This window comes from Dryobates pubescens, chromosome 18, assembly GCF_014839835.1.
Source record: "Dryobates pubescens isolate bDryPub1 chromosome 18, bDryPub1.pri, whole genome shotgun sequence".
Lineage (NCBI taxonomy): Eukaryota > Metazoa > Chordata > Aves > Piciformes > Picidae > Dryobates > Dryobates pubescens.
The window spans coordinates 13,576,394-13,601,409 of NC_071629.1; the positions used below are offsets into that span (position 1 = coordinate 13,576,394).

At 43.3% G+C, this 25,016-nt stretch overlaps 1 protein-coding gene across 1 annotated transcript in view; it reads right to left on the reverse strand.

Moving 5' to 3' along the window:
* CAPN6 (calpain 6) overlaps positions 1 to 16,878 on the reverse strand; it is a 49,410-nt gene extending 32,532 nt beyond the window's left edge. Inside the window, exon 1 of the mRNA XM_054169695.1 lies at positions 16,712 to 16,878. Within this exon, the coding sequence (XP_054025670.1) occupies positions 16,712 to 16,876 (165 nt within the window). The 5' untranslated portion in view covers positions 16,877 to 16,878. The remainder of the gene's footprint in view (positions 1 to 16,711) is intronic.
* Between the last annotated feature and the right edge of the window lie 8,138 nt (positions 16,879 to 25,016).

Sequence of the window (25,016 nt, forward strand, 5' to 3'; positions counted from 1 at the left end):
ATCTATTTCTGCAAAGAGTAACCTACCAAAGCAGTGGAAATATCTCTGAATTAACTGCAAGTAACAGAGAGGTGGACAAGCTCAAAGACAAGATAATTTAGAGCATCACACATCCCCAACATCACTTCCAGGCACACACTAATGTAGCAGAGGTCAGGCACGGGCTGCAAGTCCACTCACAGTTCAGCAGACTGAAAGGCCACCCACTGTTTAACTGAGTTTTTTTACAGCTTCCTCAAAACATATTTTTCAGTCAAGTTCTTGAACTGGTTTCCTAAGATGGGAAATAAAAGCAATAAGCAAAAGAGGTTGAAAGACGTCACACAATTTTTCACAACACTGAACTATGCAGCGCTGGACCAGCACGGAACAAACAGTTCCCAGGTCTGCTTGCCTGCCTGCTCATCTCTGCCTGAGGAGGCAGCGATTTGCATTGCCTAATCATAAGCATCATTTTGGCTCCGTGGCCATGACCTTTCTAGGCTTGTCCAGTCTGACCTTGTGCTATGTCTCAAGGGGCTGGTAAGTGATGCAGACTGAATTCTTCATCCTTGCCCTTTATGAGGAAGGGAATATGCTGTTTACAAAAAAAAAAGTATTAGGTAGATTTCCACAAAGTCACTCTTGTTGTTGTTACATTGTGGATGTTCTGGGGCTTGGTTTTGTTATTATTACATCTAGCACTGTGTGTCAAAACCGGGTCATCTAAGAAACATTGTCTGGAGTGAAAACACAGGTTAGAGTAGATTTATTTTAGTTGAAAGGAGACGTATCTTCCTTGTCCAGTAGCAATACAGACTTTAAAAAGCATAAATCTAAACCACAACACTAAAAAGCAGAAACCTCTTTAAGCAAGAATTTCTGCCTTTCCCCATCCCTTTTCCAGCAGGCTTTGGTTTCAGCCTAGATTCCTCAGTCTACTAATAGTGGCATTTATCTCAGACACTTTCTTGAAGATAAAAATACTTTATATTCTTTTTCCAGTCTCATCATCTTTTTTCAGACAGCACCTTGAGGTGTTCTTCTCCACTTAGTTGCTTAAAACAAACAAAAAAACCCCCAAACACTTTAATGCCTGGGATAACAGTGCATTTGGGATTGTGGTATGTGTCACACCTTTCTTGAACAGATGTTTGTTTCACAACATAAAAAGAGGAACTGTAAACTTGGATATAAAATCCTAAACCAGAAGCTTCTTAAACTACTAGATGACTTGAGATATATAAAATTTTGGATAAATTACTGTTTTAAAATAGAAATGTTGTACTAGCAAGCACAACTCAACTTTTCTGAGTCTGGACATCCTTTCTAGCAAAAATCAACCTAAGGTCATGTAAAACAGAGTATTTGCCTTTCAGTAACACAGATATACAAGTCCAATACCTTGCAGAGCATCATGGTGCTTTCACACCAACAGAACTTTATCAGATCACTCATCTACAAGCTGGTATAGCTCACTTCTTCCCTTCATTGCCCAGACTGGGTGTGAGCTGCAGCCAGGAGACTGGCACCAGCATCTAGTGATGACCAGATGCTAGCAAATGTCAGGACAGCAAAGTGTTAGGAGTCACTGGAGTTGTCAATTACAGCCAAAGGGAGTAACACAGACAATGCTGCTAAGGAACAAAGCAAACAGATTAGTGAGGAGAGAGAGCCCACAATGTGTAATTTTGATAGTCTGAATAATCAACCCCCTGCTCACTTTAAGGAATTTCACTGCTTGCCTGAGTTCAAATTCTGAGCTATAAAAAAAAGGTTGCAGCAAAAATGATACCACAGAATTTGTTTTACTTTGAACACTAAAAGCACTTTTGTGACTCAGACAAATCAGCAGATCATCTCTCCTACTTCACAGAAACTACTAGAAAGGATTTTATTTACCCATCTTGAAAATAAACAGCAGCTTCTGTTTCTAAGTCATCTTTCACAGCCTTATCTTGGAAATGTATTCATTTAGCAATAAAGTTATCAACACAAGATAAATTTCTTCAGTTTTGAGTGATGAAAATGAAATACTCACAACAAGGATTTCCAAAGCCAGATGCTTAAACAAAGTCACAGTTGTCAAGCACATGTTTTCCCCTCCATGTAGGTTAGCTTTTATTTTTCCTAGGACAGATCACTGTTAGAGGACTGAAACTAATAATTTCTTTATAGACCCCTTTCCTACTAATTACATCAAAACTTCAGGAAGATTTTGAAATTTAAGGAACCATAATAGGAGCTAAAGAGCAAACTTATTAAGAGTAATTGTGTGACTAACACACCATTCAGCTGATGATGCCAAAAGATGGCCACTATTGTCTCTATATCCACAAATTCACTTAAGAATAGAATAAACCAGGTTGGAAGAGACCTTCAAGATAATCACGTCCAACCTATCATCCAACCCACCTAATCAACTAAACCATGCAACCAAGCACCCTATCAAGTCTCCTCCTGAACACCTCCAATGATTCACAGTTAACCAGGTAACCTCCTTTCTAGTTCTGACTCTTTTGTTATGTTCTCACATTTGCTTTTCTTCCCCACATTCTGTTACCAACTCATCACATTTCAAGAGGAATCAGTAAGAAAACTACTTTCATGTCTCACAGATCCAATTAAGAAACTTGCTTTCCAGTAGCTCTGATAGCTAAGCATTCTTCCAGAGTATCCTGCTCCCACTCAACTGTCTGTGCATGTGCAGTTTCACCAAGACATCTACTTATTTGCCAGGCTGGGCTGATACTGGTCAACAGTAAAGCAGTGGTGGGGTAAGAGGGCAACAGACAGACATGCACTAGGAGACAACATCAAGTATAATTGTGCTTCCTCAAAAAAACAGTGAAAGGAACAAGAACCTGCTGGTAAATTAGTACTTGCTCAATGCTCTCCATTGACACTGATCAGCCTTGCAGACCACAGAACATTCCCTAAACAACACTTTTCCAGAGAGTACAAACCGTTTTGTTTACAATTACAGAGTTGAAGTAACATTCTAGAAAAAATCAAGGAATCAAGACCTGCAGTTCCTCTTACAGTATGTTCAAAGCACTATAAAATATCCTTTAAAGGTTCTCAGTGAATATTTAGGAATTGTTATGAGAACTTTTTGCCTCCCATCATCTGAGAAGACAGAAACCTCCCAAAGTCTTCAGTTGTGATAAATGGTCTGCTTGTCTCCAAAGAAGAGAAATTTGAGACTTGTTGATAAGTCAAACATGAACTTGACTAGACATCAAATTCCAGCTAGTGTTAGAACACAGTGCTCCACCTCGGGTGCTGCAGAACCCCTCCAGCTCCAGCACTGCTCATCTCCTGTCAAGTTTCATTTCTGCCAGCTGGCACTCTACACCCCACCAGGGACACTGAAATCATTCTGGATCATTTGTGTCTCCACAGACCACTTCGAAGAGAACATCATTAGTCACCTCCTAACCCCACCTTCATGCTATCAATCACATTATTTTGTTCAATCAGGAGCTAACAGTCAAAATAGAATTGTGGAAAACCTAAGGAAACATCAACATACCTTAACTCTCAGAAGACAAGGAGAAGGGCCCGTTTCTAACAATGTTGAGGACTGCAAATGTTGCTTTTTCTTGCCATACAGTTAATTTAAGGTGCAGTTGTGTTCACTAGAGAGGATTTTGGGTTTTCTGGGACCTCTGGAAGTCATCTTGTCCAACCTCCCTACTTGGGCAGGGTCCCCTAGAGCAGGCTGTGCAGGACAATGCCCAGATGGCTTTCGAGTATCTCCTAGGACAGAGATTCCCTTTCCTGATACACATGAGTAGGCCAAGATGGCCTCTGACACCTGACCAAGGTTTCCAGTACATAAAACTCCAATGATAACATTTGCTCTTAACAAAGACTATTTTCCTGAGACAGAGCATTTTATTTCCTGCAAACCTGAACAGATGCAAATTCAAAGTGTTTTAGACTTTATGATTGTTTAGAAATAAAGTTAAGTTAGAAACTATTTCAGCTTTGATTTTTAAAAGCTTCTTTTCAGTCAGATAAACATGCATCTTTAACTTTTACATAGAATTAAACTTGAAGGAAAATCAGTGGGAAGCAGCAAATTCAAACAAATTATTCCACAAATTTAAGATAATCTTTACAAACCCTTGGATTCCAGGACTTTACTCATCCCAAATATGCTTTTAGACACAGAAATAAGAGAAGCATAAAGCTCTTCACAGACAAAGCACTTTTTGGGTGTAGATGCTTTGTGTTCTTGTGGAAGAACGTTGACAGAACAGTGCCTTAATTTCCTTTGTAACTGGCATGTTTGGGCTATAATTTTTCCAGACATTTAATTCTTTAGGATGACTAAATCAACGCACTAACAATTACTGTAAGATGACTTACACTGAGAATGTGATCCTTGGCTTTTTGTTCTATAGGCTCAAAATAATTCTTACCGTGTCATTTCTACCATCATCACATCGCTTCAGCACAAACAGAAGCTGACTCTGAGAAATCCATTTCCATCTAATGACAACTGAACCCAGTAAATAAAACCTGACACTTTAAAGAAACATTCAGACCTTTGGAACTGTGCTGTTTATGTTCTAGAAGTGACACTAAGGTCATTTAGTGGTTTTTTTTCTCCTTTAGAGGAAAACAACCACAAGCAACATAAGAAAGCCTCCATCTAATCTGAAGGAGGGAAATGTAAACTGGAAAAACTGCCAAGAGAGAAGATAACAAAATACTGGCATCTGGAGAGCTGTCTGCTTGGCAAGTGTGCATGTCATTTACAAATGTTTGCTCATAATTATATCCCTGGAAGACTTGAGTGAATAACACTGCTGAGGAAGATGCCACTTCAAAAATGCTGTCTCTCCACTGTATTTAAAGCACCCAAGACTCACTGAAGGGCAGCTGTATCTAGGGATATCAGCACAAAAAAGGGGAACCCACACCTCCCACTGCCCTGGTACCTGTGAGACATGGGGGATGAATGATGTAGCTGTGTAGTAAGACATCCATTGAACTCCCAACTCTTTGGCAAGCTTTCTGGAGGAATGAAGGCAGGATGCTGGCAAGGTGCCACCATGGTTTTTGCTTCCTGTCTTGACATAGCCAACAGAATGGCACAACTAAGAACAAAGAATTGTCTGAAGTGACACCAGGATTGAGTCATCAAGTTCATGTCATATAGAGTCCACACAGACTGTAACAGAGAGGTTAGACATAGGGTATTTGCTGATGGCAGAAGGCTTTATAGTTCCTTGCTCATGTCTTCTTCTGGGAAGCTCCATCTTTGCAAGATTTTCCAGACAAAATAAAAATAAGCATGAGCAACAGCTCCGTTCTGGGCACGTTTTGGCAATTTCAGAAGAAACATGTCACAACCTCCCCAGATGAAAACATTAAGGACAAAATATTCTGGGAGGAATAGTTTATTTAGTCAGAAACCAAGATGGAAACATGCCAAACAATGTCTTTATGATGCCTCCCATACATACACAGCCTGCCAGGAAAAGGCAAGGTGATAAACCAGACCTCAGAGAACACTCCAAGGATTTCACCTCTCCAGAACCTGTTTTCCTATTGAGGTGCATCACCTTATAGCATTGCTGGAAATGAGAGCAAGTTAAACTAAGTTCATAAAATCTTACTATTTAGAAAAATACACTTTCTAAAACTGGTGTGTTTTCCTAAGGATATTGTACCTGTTTAAATTCCAAGAGCACTTCTTAAACACATCTCAACAAAAGAGAGCCCCTCCCAAGTTCTGGAGCACTAAGTTCTCCCATTTTTGTCATTCTTCAAATTGATTATTACCCAGAAGTACAAGCAAGGCCTCACCAGGGCTAAGGATACTGCCAGAGCTGGGCATCACCAGGCTGCTACAGAAAGGTGAGGAGAAACACAAAAACCTAGAACAAAACAATGCTCCTTGGACATTAGGAAACATTTCTTCACTGAAAATGTTATCAGGCCCTGGAACAGACTGCCCAGGGAAGTGGTTGAACCATCATTTCTTGGAGGTATTTAGGAGATGTAAATGTGCTGCTGAAGTACATGGTTTAGCAATGAACTTGGTAGTGTTAGCTTAGTGGTTGGACTTGATCTCAAAGGTCTTGCCCCACCTAAAGAATTCTCTGATTCTGATCCTATTTCTGATGAAGCTTCTCAAACACAGAAACAGGGCCCATCCAAATGAAATTCCATGAAGTCTTCAGGCTCTTTATTTAGAGCATGTCTGGGCCACAGCACGCTTGACTTCCTGGTACACCACAGCCTTGATTTGAACTGCAGCTTCTGGTGTAGGAAAATGGGACATGAACAAGGGTCACACAGCTGCACCTACTCCTCCTAGACTCGAGTCCTGGCCACTTCCCATGATAACTGCCGGGTGGATTAAGGGAGTTAAGAGATCCCTCCTTGTTTGTTTGACTGTGTGAGAGGAGCCCTCAGGGCACCATACAGAGCTCTGCTCACCTCCTCACTACCAGAACAAAACAATTGGGAAAGCAAGCATTTAACAACACATCTGCAACAGCTCTTTGCTTCTGATGATTTGCTCTGTCCAATAACTTTCCCATACTTCTTGGACCCATCCTCTAGACAAGCAGATGGCTGTACTGCCCATCTGGAATATTAATATTTTCCTGTCACTACTCTTAGCTCATACAAACACTGACTCACCCCAATGAGAAAAAAAGATTTTTAAATCCCCATAACACCACTCCAATAATATAGCACAGCTTCTGGCTCTGTCTGCCTTCAAAATACTACAGATTTGCACTGCTTCATCTTTTGTCCCACTGCACCATTCTGCTTCCCAAGCTGCTGTCAGATGTCCACATCTGTACATCAGTGCTTGCCTGCTCTTGGTGAGGACCCATCAGCGTGAAGCACTTGCAGTTATTAACAGTCACTGGGACCAGACACAAAAACACAAAAATTCTTAATGTGTAGTGACTTTGGCACCCACAGATATATTTACATCACAGATGGAAATGCTATTGCAATTGAATCAAGATTTCAGGCTGCTGGAGATTCACATTTTTCACCAATACATTATTGTGAAATCATATTGCTTCAGCTTTAAGGTTCTCTCTCTAGCAAAATGTGACCAAATACAAAATATTTGCTGTTAACAAAATTCCTGCAGAGTTCAATGCACAGCAAACTTCCAGAGACAAGCCTATTAATAATTAATTTGACATTTTGGTGTTACTTTAGAAGAATAACAGGCCAAATCTGCAAAGTCAACTCGCGTTTTCCAATCCAAACCTCTGACAATAATCTCTAATTAGAGTGCCTGCCGGAAGAGGAGACAGGACTTGCAGCAGAGCACGTCACAGCCACTGTGAAAGGATCAGTGTCATGTTGAACACAAACTAGCACAGCAGCCATGGCCTGCACACTTCGACCCAGGACAGTTTCCCATCCGGGGTACTCCCCTTGCACTGTGATCAACATAATGAGACCTCAAGTATGTGAGAAGGGATATCCTGTGGCAGCTGTCTCTTTTGCTCTGGCAATAAAGGCCCTTCCCGTCACTCTACAGGACTTGACTTGATGAGAAATAGGCTAACAAGAACAGATGAATAATAATATTAAACAGGAGACTAAATTGTATGCTCCTCAGCATCTCCTTTGGGGTCTCTCTGTTTCCCCAGGCTGCTTTCAGATATTCTAAGCTGTCAACCATGTTTTACATGGCTGATGTAACAAAAATGGTCATATTTGTTTCTCCTTTTTCTAAACAGCTCCTCCCAGTAGTGAGACACACAAGCACATCCCACAACAGCCCCACTTTGCCATTTATCAGCCAGGTGAGGACTGTATGAAACAACTGTCTGTAGCTCTCTACCTTCCTCAGCCAGGGTGCTGCTCAAGGGTATCACACTGGTTCTGGTGTCTCCTCCTGCTCTTTTCTCATTTGGGCTACCCCAAGTTCCGAGGCAGCAGGACACAGCTTACCCCAGACAAGGAAGGAACAGCATCTTGATGCAAGTCACAGATATTCTTCTGCTGAAAAGGATGACCCTTATTTGATCTTCTACTTCCTTCCTCATCCTTTCCCTCTTCCTCAAACTCAAAGCAAATCACCATAATCAGAGCTAGAAACACACACAATGCACACTCTGGTACCCTCACCACATCAGACCTATTTATTGTGCAAGGCAATTATACTGATCAACTCCTAAAAATAGGTCCTGAAGCACAGAGTAAAAGAAAAGGGCTGGAAGAGCCCAGCATGACTCTCCTCAGTACCCCGATCACCACCACAAATAGCAGCAGTTTGGGTGATTTGCCCAGACAGTTTGCTCCCTTTATTTCTACAAATAACATAAGCAAAAAAAATGTCACATGGGGAGGAATACAGAAGAACAGCAATAAAGAGCAGACAGGGAGAGGAAGAACACGTGAAGGTGTGTTTCCTTGCAAAGGGAAATGTCATTTTCTGTCAAGAACAGGTTCAGAGAGAAAGAGAACACCTTAAAAACTCAGAGGAAAATAATAACAGGAGAAAGAAACAAACAAAATGAAGCCCATGATATTTTCAGGGAATTACTTGACTGGACACCACCAGAACATGCCCTTCCAAGTACCTTGGATCATCAGGGGATGTCCCTTCATAGCTGGAACATATTCCTTGCCTCCAAGAAAAGAATTCAAGAAACATCTCATTTTTGTTAGTGTTTGGTTTTGTTTGCTTGTGTGTGGTTTTGGGGTGGGTTGGTTTTGGTTTGGTTTTTTTTTTGGAGGGGTGGAAGTTGCAACATTAAAAAAAACAAAGATTGCTTCAACTGAGTATTCCCCCCAAATAAAACCCATTCTTCCCCTGTTTTCTTTCAAAAGGAGTTTGCTCCTGAAACAGACCAATTACTTGGGACAGGCAGGACTACTAATTTTACAATGGTTAAGGGATCATACCAGGGTAGCAATAGAAATGACGATGTTCTTCTGTGACAATCCTCTACATGAGAGCTTATGCTCACTTAAGAAAGAGACTATGCACAGAAGCACATCAATGTACTCTTCACAGCATTTCCCTGAGTCTGTCCTGTGTTCACAAATATTCTTCTCATAGGCATAAACTGAAATTCTCTCCAAGGACAAATCAGCAGATGAAATTATTAATACCTAAATCAGATGCTAAAGGCTGGACTCACCTTCATCCTTAATTTTTCTGTAACATTTAGATTTCAACATCATGTTCAAAACACAGGCAGATGGTTTGGTATTCATGCCTTTTTTATTTTTCCCCTCCAAGGAGCAGAAAAAACACCCAAGACAGTAATTTCTGATGCCATTTCTCCGATGTGTCTGGCACCCCACATTTACCTGGTTGTTCACATCACTTGAGTTCCACAAATAGAGTGCTTTACTGCCTATACTGATCATGAAGAGCCAGTTGGCTTGAAAACCATTTCTGAAGTGTAACTAGAGACCAGATCAGGACCTTGCAACTGACAGTGAATAAAACCAGTTGTATGAAACATTTTAAGCAATGATTGTTTAAGTGTTCTTGCATTTGATTAAGTGTTGCTGGGCTTTAAAAGCATGAGAAACATTAATCTCAGCAGACTGAAGACATGCCTGGGTGCTGCTAAGTGCTTTATGGTGGATTCAGTGGTACCCCCCTCACATCAAATCATAGTTGAACACCCCTGTCTCAGCCCTCCAGGGCAGAATGAGGTGAGAACCGTTCCACTTGAGCATTACGACATTACATTTCCCATTGCTGGTGAAAAGAATCCAAATCAATGGATTTCACCAAATAAGGCAAGAAGAAAGTAGGTTCTGAATCCAGCTGGTCTAGAATTACAGCCATAGAGTAAGGATTTGACCTAGATCTGAAAGGCCTTGTCCTCCACTTTTGGATGCCTCCTTCTAGTAGTCCAGTGCCACAATGCCATTGTAAACCCTCCTGCTCCAGTGTGGGTGGATGACCAGGATACAAGAACAGAGGTAGCTGAGGTGTGCAGAAGATTGCTAACTCTGCTAATCTACCCTCACTAAACTAATCAAGCCCCTCAAGCAGATTTTTCTAGTCTCTCCAACAAAAGAACAAGGTTCAGAAGCCAAGTGTCAGTACTCATTTTGCCCGTAATGAGACACACAATATGACGGAGCCCTGTCTACACCAGGATCTCAGATGGGTGACAGCTCATTGTTTATATCACTAATGTTCACCTATCATCCCACCCCATCTTCCCTAGCTCAAAATTAACAACCTGAAGACAATTTGACTTAATTGCAACTGCATCATCTTCCACAGGATCCAACTGCCATCTGAATGTGCAGTTGCTAGGGCAACGGGTGTGAAGAGCATTCTTTTGTGTTGGCACATGCATCTTCAGGAGCTGTGACAACATCTGAGTTCCCACAGCTGGAACAGATTTAACATCTCCCTCCCCAGGAGCAGCCTGTCCTTGCCTCAAGGATGGGAGCTACACAGCCAGCCCTTGGTAAGTAGCTACTTCTCTGCAGATTGGCACCTGTCTCAGAATGACAGATGGCTGCAGCCAAGCTCAGTATAATCAAGCACCAAGGATGCTGTAACACTTTATCAAATCAAACATTCAGCAGTGCTAGGCTCCATTTACAGAAGGTTATGTGGTACACAGTTCATCATGTACAGAGCTAATGAGGAAAGAGATAATTTACAATTATTTAACAATAATTTTCTGCTGGTGGTTTCCTGACTACCTGTTGTCCCCTCACCCACCCACTCAGCACTAACAGAAAGTTGCAACATATCTAGAGGTCTACATGGTCTTCTCTCTGCCTCTACCATTTTAACCTATAAAACGTGATTAATGTGTACAGAAACCTTCCCATCAACCTCTCAGACTATCTTCCAGGGCAGACTGCTTCCCAGAGTTTAGCTCTTCGTTTTACAGAAATTGGAAAGAAATTAAGGGTTTAAACTTAGGTCAGAACCCACTTTGCCTATGACCTTTTATACCTGATGTGATCCTTCAAGGCTTATGCTCTTCTGTAAGATTAAGGTGCACTCCAACCTGCCCCTTTACATATGCACATATGTATGTTTAGCAAAGAAACAACTGCATTAATGTTCTCCATAGCCAAGCAAGCTGGAGCTCCAGATCACAAGCTAAATCTTCTTTTAATGGCAAGTAAAGCTATTTGTAACAATGGCAAACAGCCTTCCTGCTACTGCATTGCTGCAATTACATCTAATTACAGCTTACAAACCTCCTGTTGAAATGATAAATAGTGTAATCTAGGAAGTTCTGTAATCCCAGGGAAGCCCAACACAGCACCAGTAATGGATCTATATCTGAAAGTTCACTCACTGAAGGTCACAGCTGGCAACTCAGACTCACTTGGTCTGTCTGTGGAGGACAGCATCCAAGGTGTGTTACCACCTAGGATGTGACAGATACAAAAGGAAGAGCCAGTTAAGGTTTATTTCACATTAGTGCAAAGTGTTTCAGAGTCCTTTTCACCTATGAACAGGTTGAAGAGAAACGTAACAAATAAACAAGCTGCAAGATGCTGGTGGGTGGCTCACACATCCTGCAACCTGAAACCACCTTTGTATTCCCATCAATGCCTACATATATTTGAGACACATAAAAGGGTTCATGAAATCCCTCAAAGTGAGCAGAGGCTCACTGTCATGCTTTGAAACACATTTCCTCACCTTTCAGATTCAGGCACTTGCCACACATGCCAGTGTTTCAAGTACAAACACAAATGTCCCAGCACACAGGGCTTTGCACCTTGTGCTCAGCTGTACTCAGCAAGAGTCAACAACCACCACCAAGAAAGACCTGAACAATTCCATGTGTAGACAGAGAAAACCAAACCCCCAAACTTTGGTTGTTTCAGGGTGTCAGCAGCTTTTGCAGAGTAAGTCATACTTTTCACAGAAGAACAATAATTGGATCCTGCAAAGCTAGAGGGGCAAGGAGAGAGAAGAGGGGTGTGTGGCAAGGGACCTCTATTCTGACGAAGCAAGAGCAATAGTGTTGCCTCATATTTTTAACTGGAAAGAGGAGGCTGAAAGGAGATAAAGCACATTCAGCTCTGGAAAAAAAATAATAATAAAAGAAATCATTAAATCAAGAGCTATACTCCAGAAGGGAGCTGGGGACATGGGGAGGGAACCTAGCAAACAGAGGCTGTTGCAATCACACCAGTTTGTCACACAGAAGGCAGCAATGTAACTACACTGTACTGCTAAGAGTTCACATCACTTTGTCATGACTGTTTATGGTATTCTCCTTTAATCTCCACTCTCCTCCTGCTCTGGATTGTCCCCAGGCCTCATTCTGGTAGATGTCCCAGGGTGCCTGAGCTGTCACTCCACTCCCTGCCCTGAAACTGTTCTTGCTGTTGGGCAACTGCTCAAATCCAGACACAGTGCCAGGACACCTCCCTCTCCAGTGCCCCTCCTGCAGGCATTACTGGACTCCAACATGCAGTCTCAAACATAAGCAGATGTCTCTGGTCTTGTTCACAGTCAAAACAGAAAAAGAGGGTCAGATTGCAGTCATGCAGTCCCGAAAAGGAATCCAATGAGGAATCCATGTATCGCCTCCGAGAGGCATGTAACCCAGGCGTGCCTGCACCTGACAGCTGACATTTACGAGCAGTGGGATCCTGCTGAACACTCTGGAGGACTACTTACCGTGACCACAAGTCCTGTAATTGAGAACATACATAGAATAAAGAACATTAATGCCCAATAGGCAAAACTAATGCAGCTTAAGTGCCCAGGCAGGTATGCCCTGAGTCTCCTCTGCCTTCCAAAGGAAAACAAAATCTTCTAAAATGTGTAGAGGTGGGAAAGCTTTCCAGGTTCAATCAGCACTTGCAAATACCAGATGTTTTAGTTCCTGAGACAGCTTATCATTTTCCACCAGTTAGAAGCAAACAAAAGCTAGTGCCTCCAGAAGCTGGAGCTGCTGACTTCTCTGGCACTTCAGTCCCTCATACTGCCCTAAATAAGGTCACCAACCTCCTTCTCCCACACTCTCCCATTTGGAAGTGACATTTGTTCTGTTTATTCCCATCAGTGTATCATCCTAGAACAAAGTTCCTTATTTCTTGAGCTGTTTCACTTGCATGGTGATAACCACCCCTGAAAGCACTAGAAAACTAGTGCAAAGAGTGGAGAATCAGGCTGTTGGCATGCAGTGTTTCTAAGAACATGAGTATGCAATTCTCCACTGCCAGTCTGTACCTGACTGTTGGCACTGGTGATTTTATCAATAACAGAGCAGTCCCTCCTGTGGCCTGGGACACAGGAGGGGTTTCTTGAGAAGCAGTACAGCAGTACTGTCAGTGTCTTTCTGTGCTGTCTTACTGAAAAAGAATTAGCTTGGTCTTTCCAGAACATAAGGGTTCAATCACAGTCCTTTCATAAAAGGAAGATGCAGACAACAGCAAAAAAACAGGGCTTATAAAACAGAGGGTCAAGCAGGGAAACCAGACAATAAAGACTCACTCTGTAGAATCAGGCTATGGTTTTCCTTTATGAATAACTGAAGAACAAAGCTTATCTCTGAAGCAAGCTTATCCACTCTTTCCCCACACAGATGCCTGCCCTGGTTGGGGAATCACTGCTGTTTGTTCAATGCTGACAAAGTTGTCTTTGGGATTTAACATGTTTTGCAGAGTCAGTGCTCAGTGATAAAACTGAGACAAACCTGAGGTTTAGTTAAAAATAAGACAGCCAAAACATCTGTTGTTCCTGAGTATTTTCACTAGTGCTGCTTGCTGCTAAAATACAATTCTGATCCTAAAAGCTGATGCTGACCAATACCACCATATAGAGGCAGTGTTCGTCCTCAGTGAAGGGTTAACCAGGACAGGTGGCCAAGGACATCCCAAGGCCAGCAGAGATAGCAGGGGGTAGAGAGGCTTCTCCGGCCTCTTGGCAGGACACAGCTGCCCCTAGCCACACTTCAGCCTGGGAGAGGGAAGAAACTGCAGGGAAATGACAGGAAAAGAGCGGGGTGGGCTTTGATGCTAATATCAGTGGGCAGAAAATGTGTCCACCAGTGGGGAGGATTCTTTCTTCTAACAAACCAGTGGGTCTTCCCCATAGAAAATGTCAGGTGGTTTGTGTCTTACCTTGCTCTTTTGCTCTAAATGATAGGTAGTTCTAAAAATGAGACTCATCAGTTCTGCATTAGGTTCTAAAATTGCTTATTCAAAATATCATTTATAAATCCTTGTTCACAGACTAAGCCCTTCTGTGAGCAGCCCCTGCATGAATTCCCCCACCAGAAGCAGAGAGATTGTCTCCCTGTGTGAAGCAAACAGAAGGGAGAGGGAAGGATATACTCAATTCTGATGTGATGCAAGAGGGGAGCAAGTGCAGGTGCTGCCACAGGAAGGTGGGGATACACTGACCCCACTCTCCCTGAGTGGCAGCCTGGAACAGCACAGAAGCACTAGGAGACACCTCCCTGTGTGGTGTCAGTAACAAAGGGAGGGGAGTAAGCTGTATAAAGACATGTTACAGCAGGGAGGCTTCCTGCACACTGAAGGGCTCTGGAAGATGCTGAGACTTTGAAATGATCATTCTCATCTCAGACATTATTTTGCAGAGGAACTGAGATATTAACAGAACCCAATGTCTTGAATCAGCAGCAAAGGATTACTACAAGCAGCAAACACTGGCATCAACACCTGAATGCACCCTCTGAGCTTCTGGTTCACAGAGACCAGGCACTTGTGTGGTATGAGTCATCTCAGCCTGAAGCAAACATCTCAGGTATATCAGTTAAATCACACCCCAAATACATTAATTCCTCTCCATTGCCTGTAATGGGAGCTGGTAGTGACTGCCCCACATCCATCAGACATGAATATCTGACATTGGGCAAGGCAAGTCCTGTCTGAAATGCCCATGAACTGCCTTGGGCTGATAACCAAAGGGCTGGCAGAACAGGTCCTCCCCTCCCCTGGGCTACAGCAGGCCAACAGGGCAGGGGACAAGACACTGACTGCCAGGGAAATCACAGCCAGCAGCCTGACATGAGGGTCATCTGTCAATAATTCTGTCAGAAAATGTCACTCTGACAAAGGTGATTTTGGAAATGCTGGACTTCATTTCATAGACAGACACTTTTTTCCCAGAAGTGAAAAGCAATTTGGCATTTTCATACTGTTTTTACTTTCCATAACCCATCACTGGTGCAGAATGTCACGAAGGAAGGCAATATAGAAGCAAAATAAAGTCCAAGCTCATTTTCAGACAAGTCTCCTGGCACATTCAGGCTTTTTCTTTTTCCTGCTTAGAATAAAATATGGAATTTTAGAGTGCTACAACTTGCCAATTCAGCCAGTTCTATCAGGTATCCCAGGTGGGGTCAGACCTTTTGAATACATTTACTACCCAGTACTGAAGTAGAGTATTATCAGCTCCTGCCTACAATCAAAACCCTCTAGCCTGGACTGCCAGCTGCACACTGTGCCACACTGCACCCAGAGAAACCAAGACCCAGTACTTCCCATAGCAGTGCACAGTGCCCTTATTTGTCGGATGATCTTTCTGTAACACTTCTCCTTTGGAAGTCACACTGTCCTAGGGAGACTGCCCAGTAATGACACAGTGCCTTTTGTGTTCACCAGTTCCTTAATACTGGGGTGCCACAGAAGTAACACTACCCTGTCTTTGTTCTCTTTCCCAAAGAGACTTTAAAAGCACAAAACAAGTAATTAATGTCAGATTGTTAATGATCTATCACTGAGAGTCTGACTGGAATGAGCAAACAGAACACATTTGGCAGTGCAGGTGCAGATCCAAGGACAAAACCAAAGTAGAACTCCTTTACCCCTCCTCCCCTTTTCTCTCTCACTTACACCCCTTTTTCCAATAGAGCAGAATAAACCCCATTTGGCCATAAAAATACTCTAAGTATTTGCTGTGTTTGACCACCACAAAGCATTTAGGGTAAGTGCAAAAAGCATGAGCATAGGTCTGTGGTGACAGGTTGGACTCGATGATCTTTGAGATCTCTTCCAACCTTGATGATACTGTGAAACTAAAATGCTAGCTTTCACCTCTCCTCACAAAACTTTTAGATTCACTGATCCCAAATGTACTTGTTTGGACACCACCAAAAGCAACGGCAGCAGCACTCCCAGCTCTGTGTGCACTGCACAAGTGCCAGCATCTGGAGACGTTATTCACCGCCTGTGTAGATGGTGAAGGATGGTGAACTGGGTAGCACCAGACAGGAAGACAGGTTTTATTTGCTGAATAAATAACACCTATTTTTTATTCCAATCGCTGTGTGTACACACCAGGCCCTCAGAAGCAACCAGAATCTGAAAAGAAACATCACTCATCTTAAAACCACTTCTGTCAACACAGCAGCTTCGACAGGCGCACATCCACAGACTGATGCAGGAAATTGAGTAACTGTTCTGTTACTGAGATTCTTAACTAATTACTGGAGTTCTGAATTAAATAGAAGGCTGATTTAAACATCACTACAGCTGAAGTCACCTCACACTGCTGCTTGTTATTAGCCATGAACACATGATTATTCTGCACAAAATGCTCCATTTTGGTCTTTTTACAGTAAGGCATTGTTTTAATATTGGACATCAGTGTGACACAGAGGCTGCTGTCTAAATCACACAGTGACAGCAATCAAAGGGAAAAAGGGAGGGAGAATATACTCAAATAACTGTGCTTTAGCACAGGGAAGGTAGTAGAAGTAGAACAATACAAACACAGCCTCTACCCAAGGAAAACATCAGTTACCTTTGGGCGCTTCCATTCAACTTTCCTTGGTGGTGCCGATTGATAGAAAATGGACTCATCTGAGGCTGGGAACTCAGGATCTTTAAAGAGCTTTTTCTGCTTGATACATTGCTCTTTCAGCTCGTGGTACTTCTGATCTCTGAAGAGTTGCACTGATGAAGACATCTCTATCTATCTAGATAAGAAGAATATTGGCATTTGCGTTAAGTTATGAAGGCCTTTGAAAGTCCATAGTCAATGCCACTCACTGGTCTTTAACAACAGAGCATTGTAACTTGTTCTAAGCAAGATTAATTACTTATTTCTGGTAAAAAACACAGGTTAAATTAGCAGGTTAGAAAAACCATAAACCCCAAGAAGATCTTATATATCAGAATGGCATTTTTGGCTGAAGATAACTCTTACCAGGAGAAACATTAGCATCTGGATCAGGCACACACCCAGTATTTTGTTTTGCCTAACTGATTGGAAAGGTAACAGAGGAGGTTTGTATCTCAGCCTGTACCCTGTCTGAAGGGCCTCTCAGTTTAGGAAGGATGTTGACTTGCTGGAACGAGTCCAGAGAAGAGCAACAAAGTTGGTGAGGGATTTGGAACATAAGCCCTACGAGGAGAGGCTGAGGGAGCTGGGGTTGCTTAGCCTGGAGAAGAGGAGACTCAGGGGTGACCTTATTACTCTCTACAACTACCTGAAGGGAGGTTGTAGACAGTCGGATGTTGGTCTCTTCTCCCAAGCAGCCAGTACCAGAACAAGAGGACACAGTCTCAGGCTGCACCAGGGGAGGTTCAAGCTAGATGTTAGGAAGAAGTTCTATACAGAGAGAGTGATTGCCCATTGGGGAGGTGGTGGAGTCGCCATCATTGGAGGTTTTCAGGAGAAGACTTGATGGGGTGCTTGGTGCCATGGGTTAGTTGTTTAGGTGGTGTTGGATTGGTTGATGGGTTGCATGCGATGATCTTGAAGGTCTCTTCCAACGTGGTTTATTCTATGTATGTATGTATTCTATGTAAGGGCTAGATCATCCTTCTATTCTACTTAACACCTAAAGAAAATGGAAACCAGATTTCCACAGTTTTCCATCTTAAGTGACACTACTTTGGCTGGTATTACTGTCTTTGAACTTTCCCTTACATTTCAGGGAACTGAATTCCCAGAGCAGCAAATATTCACAACAATTGATGAGAATTCAAACCAAACCGAAACAACAACAAAACCCCACCTCACAACAACAACAACAAAAAAAACCCAAACCCAAGCAACGTGATCTCAGGCCTTAGTTCCCAGAACTGTGACTAACTTGGCAAGTCTGTGGTCACAGACTTTAAAAATTCAATAAATCAGAAGTCAACTACAGAAATCATTCAGGATAGTCTAAAGTCTGAGGGACCTAAGGAATCCTACTGCTGTTTTAGGAGAGGCTGTGAAGAGAGGATCTGAACTTACTGTTTGGAAATCCTTGTGCATCAATTCTTCAACAAATGCAGGCTGTCCTGATGTAAGATCATAAAATTTAAACAACATGCATGCAAAGGAAGATGGCACCACATTGTCCTAGGAGCCTCCTTCTTGTGTCCTCCTGCAGTGATTTCAGCACACGAGCCACTTGAAGAACCAGCTGGATAAGATTCCACAAGTTTGGAGAAAACTAAACCAAGCTGGGCACAAATTCATGGCATGCAAGTGAGCACAATGGGAGAAATGCTGAAGAGTAACAAAGAGCATGTGGAAATGTCACATTTATTTTGGTCTTTTTTATTGTCAGTGGACCTACTGTACATGTAACAGTCCAGTGCTGGTTTTAACACCCTTTCTCTCTCCCCCTCCCCTCGCTCCTCTTCCCCCCACCTTAAAATAAATTAGATGGTCCTTCAAGGATGAGAAATGCTGCTCGAATGCATTCTCTCATGGGAGTGAGAAGAGTATTCAGGAGTGCTCTCCTGCCTTGTTGTCATTCTGTACTCATTACTGAGTGTGGTTAGGACACCTTGGAATCACCAGTAAGTGGAAGTACCACCTGATTTCTACCAGCAGAATGTCACACAACAAAGCACACAATTGGCTCACTGATAATATGTCAGTTTTGGCAGTTTCCTTTGTCTAAAGGGCTAATTTCTTGTTAATTGTCTCCCTTGAAAGAGAAAAGTCACAAAGCATCTCACTTGTCAGATAGCCTCCCAAGGCAAGGCAAGTACACTTGCTTCCTCCCATAAACCAGTTCTTCAAATGCAAGTGCAGAACAACTTGTCAATTATACAGCTCAGGGATAAAAAGGCTGGCTAATTTGGGTAGGATGTAGATGCTATCACAATAACTGGCATTCTTGCTTATTTAAAAATTCCTCATAAGCTAACTAACATTCTAACCTGAGCCTGTTCACAAGTTATGCTTGTTTTCAAAAGAGCCCCTGGGTGATAAGGTTTTCAGCTGTTACTGCCTAATTCATTGAGATAGGGCTTTAATGACTTCATCCCCCCACCCTTTCTCCCCTTCTATCTGCCAGACTGGCTTGAGTCCTTCCAGGATTAACAACCCATTACACAACAGCCAGTCTTGTAGCAATGCACAGAATGTGGTCAGATCACAGCACGTGAAATCAAGCTGCTGCCTGCCTCATCCTGGGCTCCATGGGGCAGTGCTCACCAACACTAAAGAGGTGTAGGACTCTTCTGCTAAGCTGTTGATCTGCCCATGTCCAGCTCTCTCTATCACCCTCAGAAAACAACCAAGTCCCTGTCTTAGAGCCTCAGACTCCGAGGGCTGCCCCAGCCTGGCTGCTAGCTGCTTCCCATCTGCTCAGGGCACACTGAGCTCTGGAGTCCCATCACCATCTGGTGACCCAGTAGGAGCCCACTTTCACAGGAACCCAAACCACCCTTTTGAAACACAACAGAAGCCTCTTTTTCATGTTGCAAACTCTACAACAAGGAATGCAAATGCAGCTTCTATACAGCAGCCTAGTGTTTTGAGCACTGAAGATGGAGGACCACAGCTGAGCCCCTCCTCTTCTGGGGTGTTCACCTACCTGGACATGACCTAACCCGGCTAAGACTGCAGGCACCAGGCTCCCACACCAAGGTTTATTTTCAAATAGCTCCTAGTGTTTGACCCTCAGCTGAACAGTGAAACCTTTGAACTAAGAACCTCACTCCCTCCTTCTTTCTTGAGCTCACAACACACTGTAGCAGAGCTTCCCCTACTCTGCACTCCTCTGGTTTGGCTGACACTTGTGAAGTCCAGCTGGGCTGAGCAAACACCAAGCAGTGCCTGGCAGCTGCTCTTTCCTGGGCTCCCTGCACTGTCATGTGATACAGAGTGAGCTGTGCACAGCATAACAGGGGCTAAGAAGCACAGTCCTAAAAATACCATGCCATAGTTCACCCACTACTGCTGTGTGGAGAGAAAGGGAGCACTCCAGAAGAGCAACAGAAGAGAGAGAAAGGAGGTGGGGGTGGAAGCCCCAACCAGCTTATGGTTTTGGTTTATTTCCCTAACCACAGAAACAAAACAAAGCAACCATCCACACACCCCAAAAAATCCCTTTGTGTCTTTTCCAGCCTCTGAGCTGAGCTCCCCAGCATTTCACCTTTCTGTTGTGAGCAGCCCCACAGCTCACCCCAAGGGTCTACAAAACCATGGCAAATAATCGCCCCCCACTCCGATATCAGCAGGAGTACAGGAGGTCCTACATCTCTCAGCTTGCAACCACTGAGCTTTTAAGTCTTTGTCTGAGTTGCTCTTTTTCTGGTGAGATCCCTGTTTTGATTGGAAAAAAGGATTTCAGCAGAACAGTGAAGATGAGCTGGTGCAGGTCCCCTTTGAAATCAAGCTCGGCAGAGTCCCCTCCTCAGCCTGAGCATTTCAATTTTACTTACAGTTAATCTCAGAGGTGCTTCCCGCTGTCAGAGCCAGCAAGAGCAGAGCTAAATCACATTCACCACAGTGGCAAATACCAGCTCCTGGCATTATTAGCAGCCTTCAATTAAAGAAACATTCACTTGAAATCCAGTTCTTCACAGGAGCATTAAGCTGAACTTCAAGTACTATTTCCACTATCCCTTATATTTCTCTATGTTCACATTTTGTTGCTTTGAACTTTTTCCTCCCCAGCTGCTACAGAATATCCCCAGCAAACAAGACTGACTCACTCTCCAGATGGGCACAAGAGGGAAAATTACACTCTCACTACCATCAAATTCATGCAACAAGCACACAAAAACTATCAGAAGTAATCTCAGCTCATTTCTGTTACTCCATGTAACTAAGCAGTACACAGGGTAAAATGCAGGGACACAGGGACAGCAAGCACTTCCAAGGCAAACACTGCCAAGCAGCTGCAGTGTGCTCTCCATCCTCAATGAAACTCCTCTTCTAGGAAAAGGCTTGGTGCATCGTAACACGGAAATTTTATCACTCACCCCACTTTTCTGTTCCAGGTGCAGGACTCAGGAATTTCCGTGCAAAGGACCAGGACTAAAAGAGCAAAGTGCATTTCTAGCCAGTATTTAACACCACAGTTAAACAGCTTAGAACACGAAGCTGCTTCTCCCAGCAAGTAGATCCTGAGATGAAACTGCCCAAGCTCAGTCACACCCCAGCCTCGGGACCACATTCCTGCAGTTCCAGGAGCCCCTGTCTAGAAGGGCCACAGAGGAATGCCAGAAAGCATACACACAGCATATGCCATGCTCTGGTTTAATCCATTTGCAGGTACCAGCTTGCTTTTGGTTCATGCAAACAGTAGCCTTAGCACTAAGAGTCAACACCTGGTTCTTGGGCTGCTCTTTCATAACTGCAGTTGGACCTCTACCTTGGCAATGTCCACACACACACGCACCCCTGGCCTCCAACTATGTTGTTTCAATAGTCACTTATCACCAAACCCCAGAGCTACTGTGACAGCAAAACAGGGACTCAGGTATGTCACTATTTGCAAACATTGCTTAGTGTGTTCCCAAACGTCTTTTTCAAAACTCAGAGCTTGCTTCAGAATACTGAGTGCTTCCACAAAAGTAGCCCTGCAGCCAAAAGCTTCAAATTACTGTTTTGGTTTAAACTAATTAAAGACATTTCCAGGGCTCCAGCTGGAAAAAGTTACTGCCTTCTCCTCCTGGACAGGAGACTCACAGGTCCTTACAAAGCAGTGACTTTGCAAATCTGTATGCAGAGTGCAGGAGAATTTAAAGCAGCAGACAAGCTGCCACTTCACATATGCTGCAGGTTCATGATCTTGACTGTTTCACTGTACTGGTGGATCAAAGCATCACTGCCCATAACATAAAGCCTTGTTACTGGTAAGATTTACTCATTCAAATTCTTTAAGTAGTTAAAACATGGTGACTGCCCTAGGAGTCTTTATGATGGATTGGGTAACTTCTCTTCTGTATAAGCCATATGGTGAGGGTGTGCAATTGCATTAGTGAGAGCGTATTCAGTTTGGATCAGGTTTGCAGCATAAGATAATTTAATAGCACCTAGTCTGGTATTAATGGATGTGGTCTCAGGGCTTTGTTTTAGTCTCAGTCATTTTGGATGGCAAGGCACTCCCTGCCAAGTTTTATTGCATGCTCTGAGGATACCATGATTGTGCAGCCTTAGCCCTCCTTTCACTGAGTTTTTGGGTTTTTCAACAAAATACGGTAAATTTTACTAGTTATGGCCTCTGTATAGGCATATAAAAGCTTGTCTAGCTCAGAGGCTTTACTCCCTCTCTCCTCTCCTTGCCTTTTCTGAGAGTTTAATCCCAGCATAGTTGCCTATGAAATAGCTTTTAACCATTGGGCAAAGATTTTAAAAGGAAGAGTCAGCAGCAAAGCACACTTCTGCCTCCACCTAATCAGTTTCCATGTGAAGCCTTCAATGGCTACAATGCTTCAAGGGCATTGGGAGCAGAGACAAAATTCCAGGGCTCCTTTCCTTCAAATCAGCTGAATGTTGCAAGGACCAGGATGCCAGGGCCTGAGCTCCCTGAGCTGGCATGCAGACCTACAGCAGGAAGGGTGCCTCAAGGGCAGCCCAACAGCCCAACTGCTCATGCGAAACAGAATTACTTCTCAGAGAAAGGGCAGAGGCCACTGATGTCAAAAAGCAGCACATGCTGCCCTGCTATCTCCAATCAAACTAGAAAAGTGGGCATTTGACCACTATTTTTGTGTGGCTTTTGGTTCTGTTCACACATAAATTGCTGGAAGGCTTCCAAGACCCCAAGGGGCTCAGCCAGAGGAACAATTTGTTTGACAGCCACAAATGGGAATCCATGGTGTATCAAGCAGCTCTGTGGTACTGAACACGTACTAAGTTAAAGGTACACAAAGTCCAAAAGATACAGGCATATGTGGCACTTAACAGTTTCAGCATTAAGCAGTAGCTTGAATCAAGTCTTTTAGAGTACTACATCTTAGCCTTGAGGCCCCAAGGTTTGTCTGTCCCCTCTGCAGATGCTCAAGCTCCTTGCTCAATCTCAGCCAGCACCCAGAAATCCAAACCTCTCCACACATCAGGACTCTGAGGATCTCTGACTCCTGGAGCACCCTGGGTGACAGTGCGAGGAGGAATATATGGAAGAGATCAACATATTCACATTTAACTGCAGCTGACATTCAAGATTAAAATGCTTTTCTAAACAGCCCTGCACCAGCACTGTGAGCACGTGCTACCTTTTCAACAGGTCTCTGAAGCAAGTACTCAGGGTGGACTTTTCTATTTCAGGACAGCAATTGCCACTTGCTCATTTTATGCTGCTGCTTTGTTTTCTTACTGAAAGGAGCACTGGTTTGGGCACTGTATATTGCAGCTTGAGGACACAAAGTGGCTATGGGAGACATTTATAAGGATATGCAGGCAGTCAAGAGTTTCCAAAGTGCAAGGGTGCCTGCATACTTCAAGAAACTTCCCCTCCAGTGTCTTCCACTATCTCCTCAAAACCAGAGGTATCTACAGCTAACAAGAAAGAGGTATAATGCCTGTGATTTCATACAGTAGATGTCAATTGTTAATCCAAATCAAGAGATCAATAACAAGCTCTAAAGAAAACCCTTAGAGCAGTATCTGTTGATTTGTAGAAGCACAGCTTTTCTGACAGAACCACGGGAAGAAAACTTTCATCAGAATTCCAGTATTTCCCAATTCTGCCTTTTCATAAATGTCAGTTTAATATAAAACCATGACGGAAAATTAATGGGTAACTCCCTGCCAGGCCACTCCATTATGTTATGTATCCACTTATACATTACTTTAGATGCAGTGTAAAAGTCTCTTCTTCCCATGAACAACAACAAAGTGAAATACCCACTTGAATTTCACAATGAAGAATCCACAGAGCTCAGAAACAGGATGGAGAATGGAATTATGAGCACTAAGATCAAATCACACTTTATCAGCCTGGCCCCCTTATTAAGTATAACTGTTAATGATGCCTGTCGAGAGAAGACCAGCTTTAGACTGGTTATCCCAGAAGAAATGAGAGCAACTGTGCTCTGCAATAAAACACAGTGAGTGCTTGGCTCAGGGTTAGCACACAGTCGAGATGTGACTTTCTGAAAGAAATGTGCATTACTGCAGGATACAAAAGCATTTCCTCAGCGTGCCAGCTGAACTACTGATTACAAGCAACACAGAGTTTTCACCCTGGTGGTAAAGGTGCAGATCAAGTAAATACCAGTTTACAGGCTACCTCTGGTACTTACCTGGCTGAGGTCTGTCCCTGCTCTCAGGCACACCAAACTCCAAAACGACTCCTGCAAACAAAGATCCCTTCGGCTTCTTAACCTGGACTCCTTGGACTGTACCAAGATCACATCACCAGAGGGGTGTGTTTTGGGATGACCCTTCAAGTGATGAGTCACAGGGACATCAGGAAACCCTCTGAGCTGACCCAAAATGCAGAGCCTTGTTTACTCCTGGTAAACTGTTCATTAGCAGTAACTGGGGCAGCAACTGTAAATGAACTCTTAAAGACGGAGATGAGGCGAGGCCATTTGGCAAGAGTTGCTGGCAATATTTGTGTGTGTAAGAAACAGTGCAGATTAATGTGCACCATGAAAAAAACTATATTCCTTATTAGGCTGCATGCTATTCCTCACTTGCATAAAGGCATCATCAATGCCTCTGCATGTCCCTTCCAGTAATAGCCTGTTGAGACTGTAGAAGAGAGTCACAGACAGCTTCTGTGAGATTCACAGGTGGATGAGGTTGGGTAGATCAGGAGGTGCAGCCAGACTCTGGCTGGCGCAGTGCCCCTGACTCTCAGCACTATGCTGAGCTTGTAGCACCTCAGGAACAGCTCTTGTTTGCTGCTGGGGACTTTCTC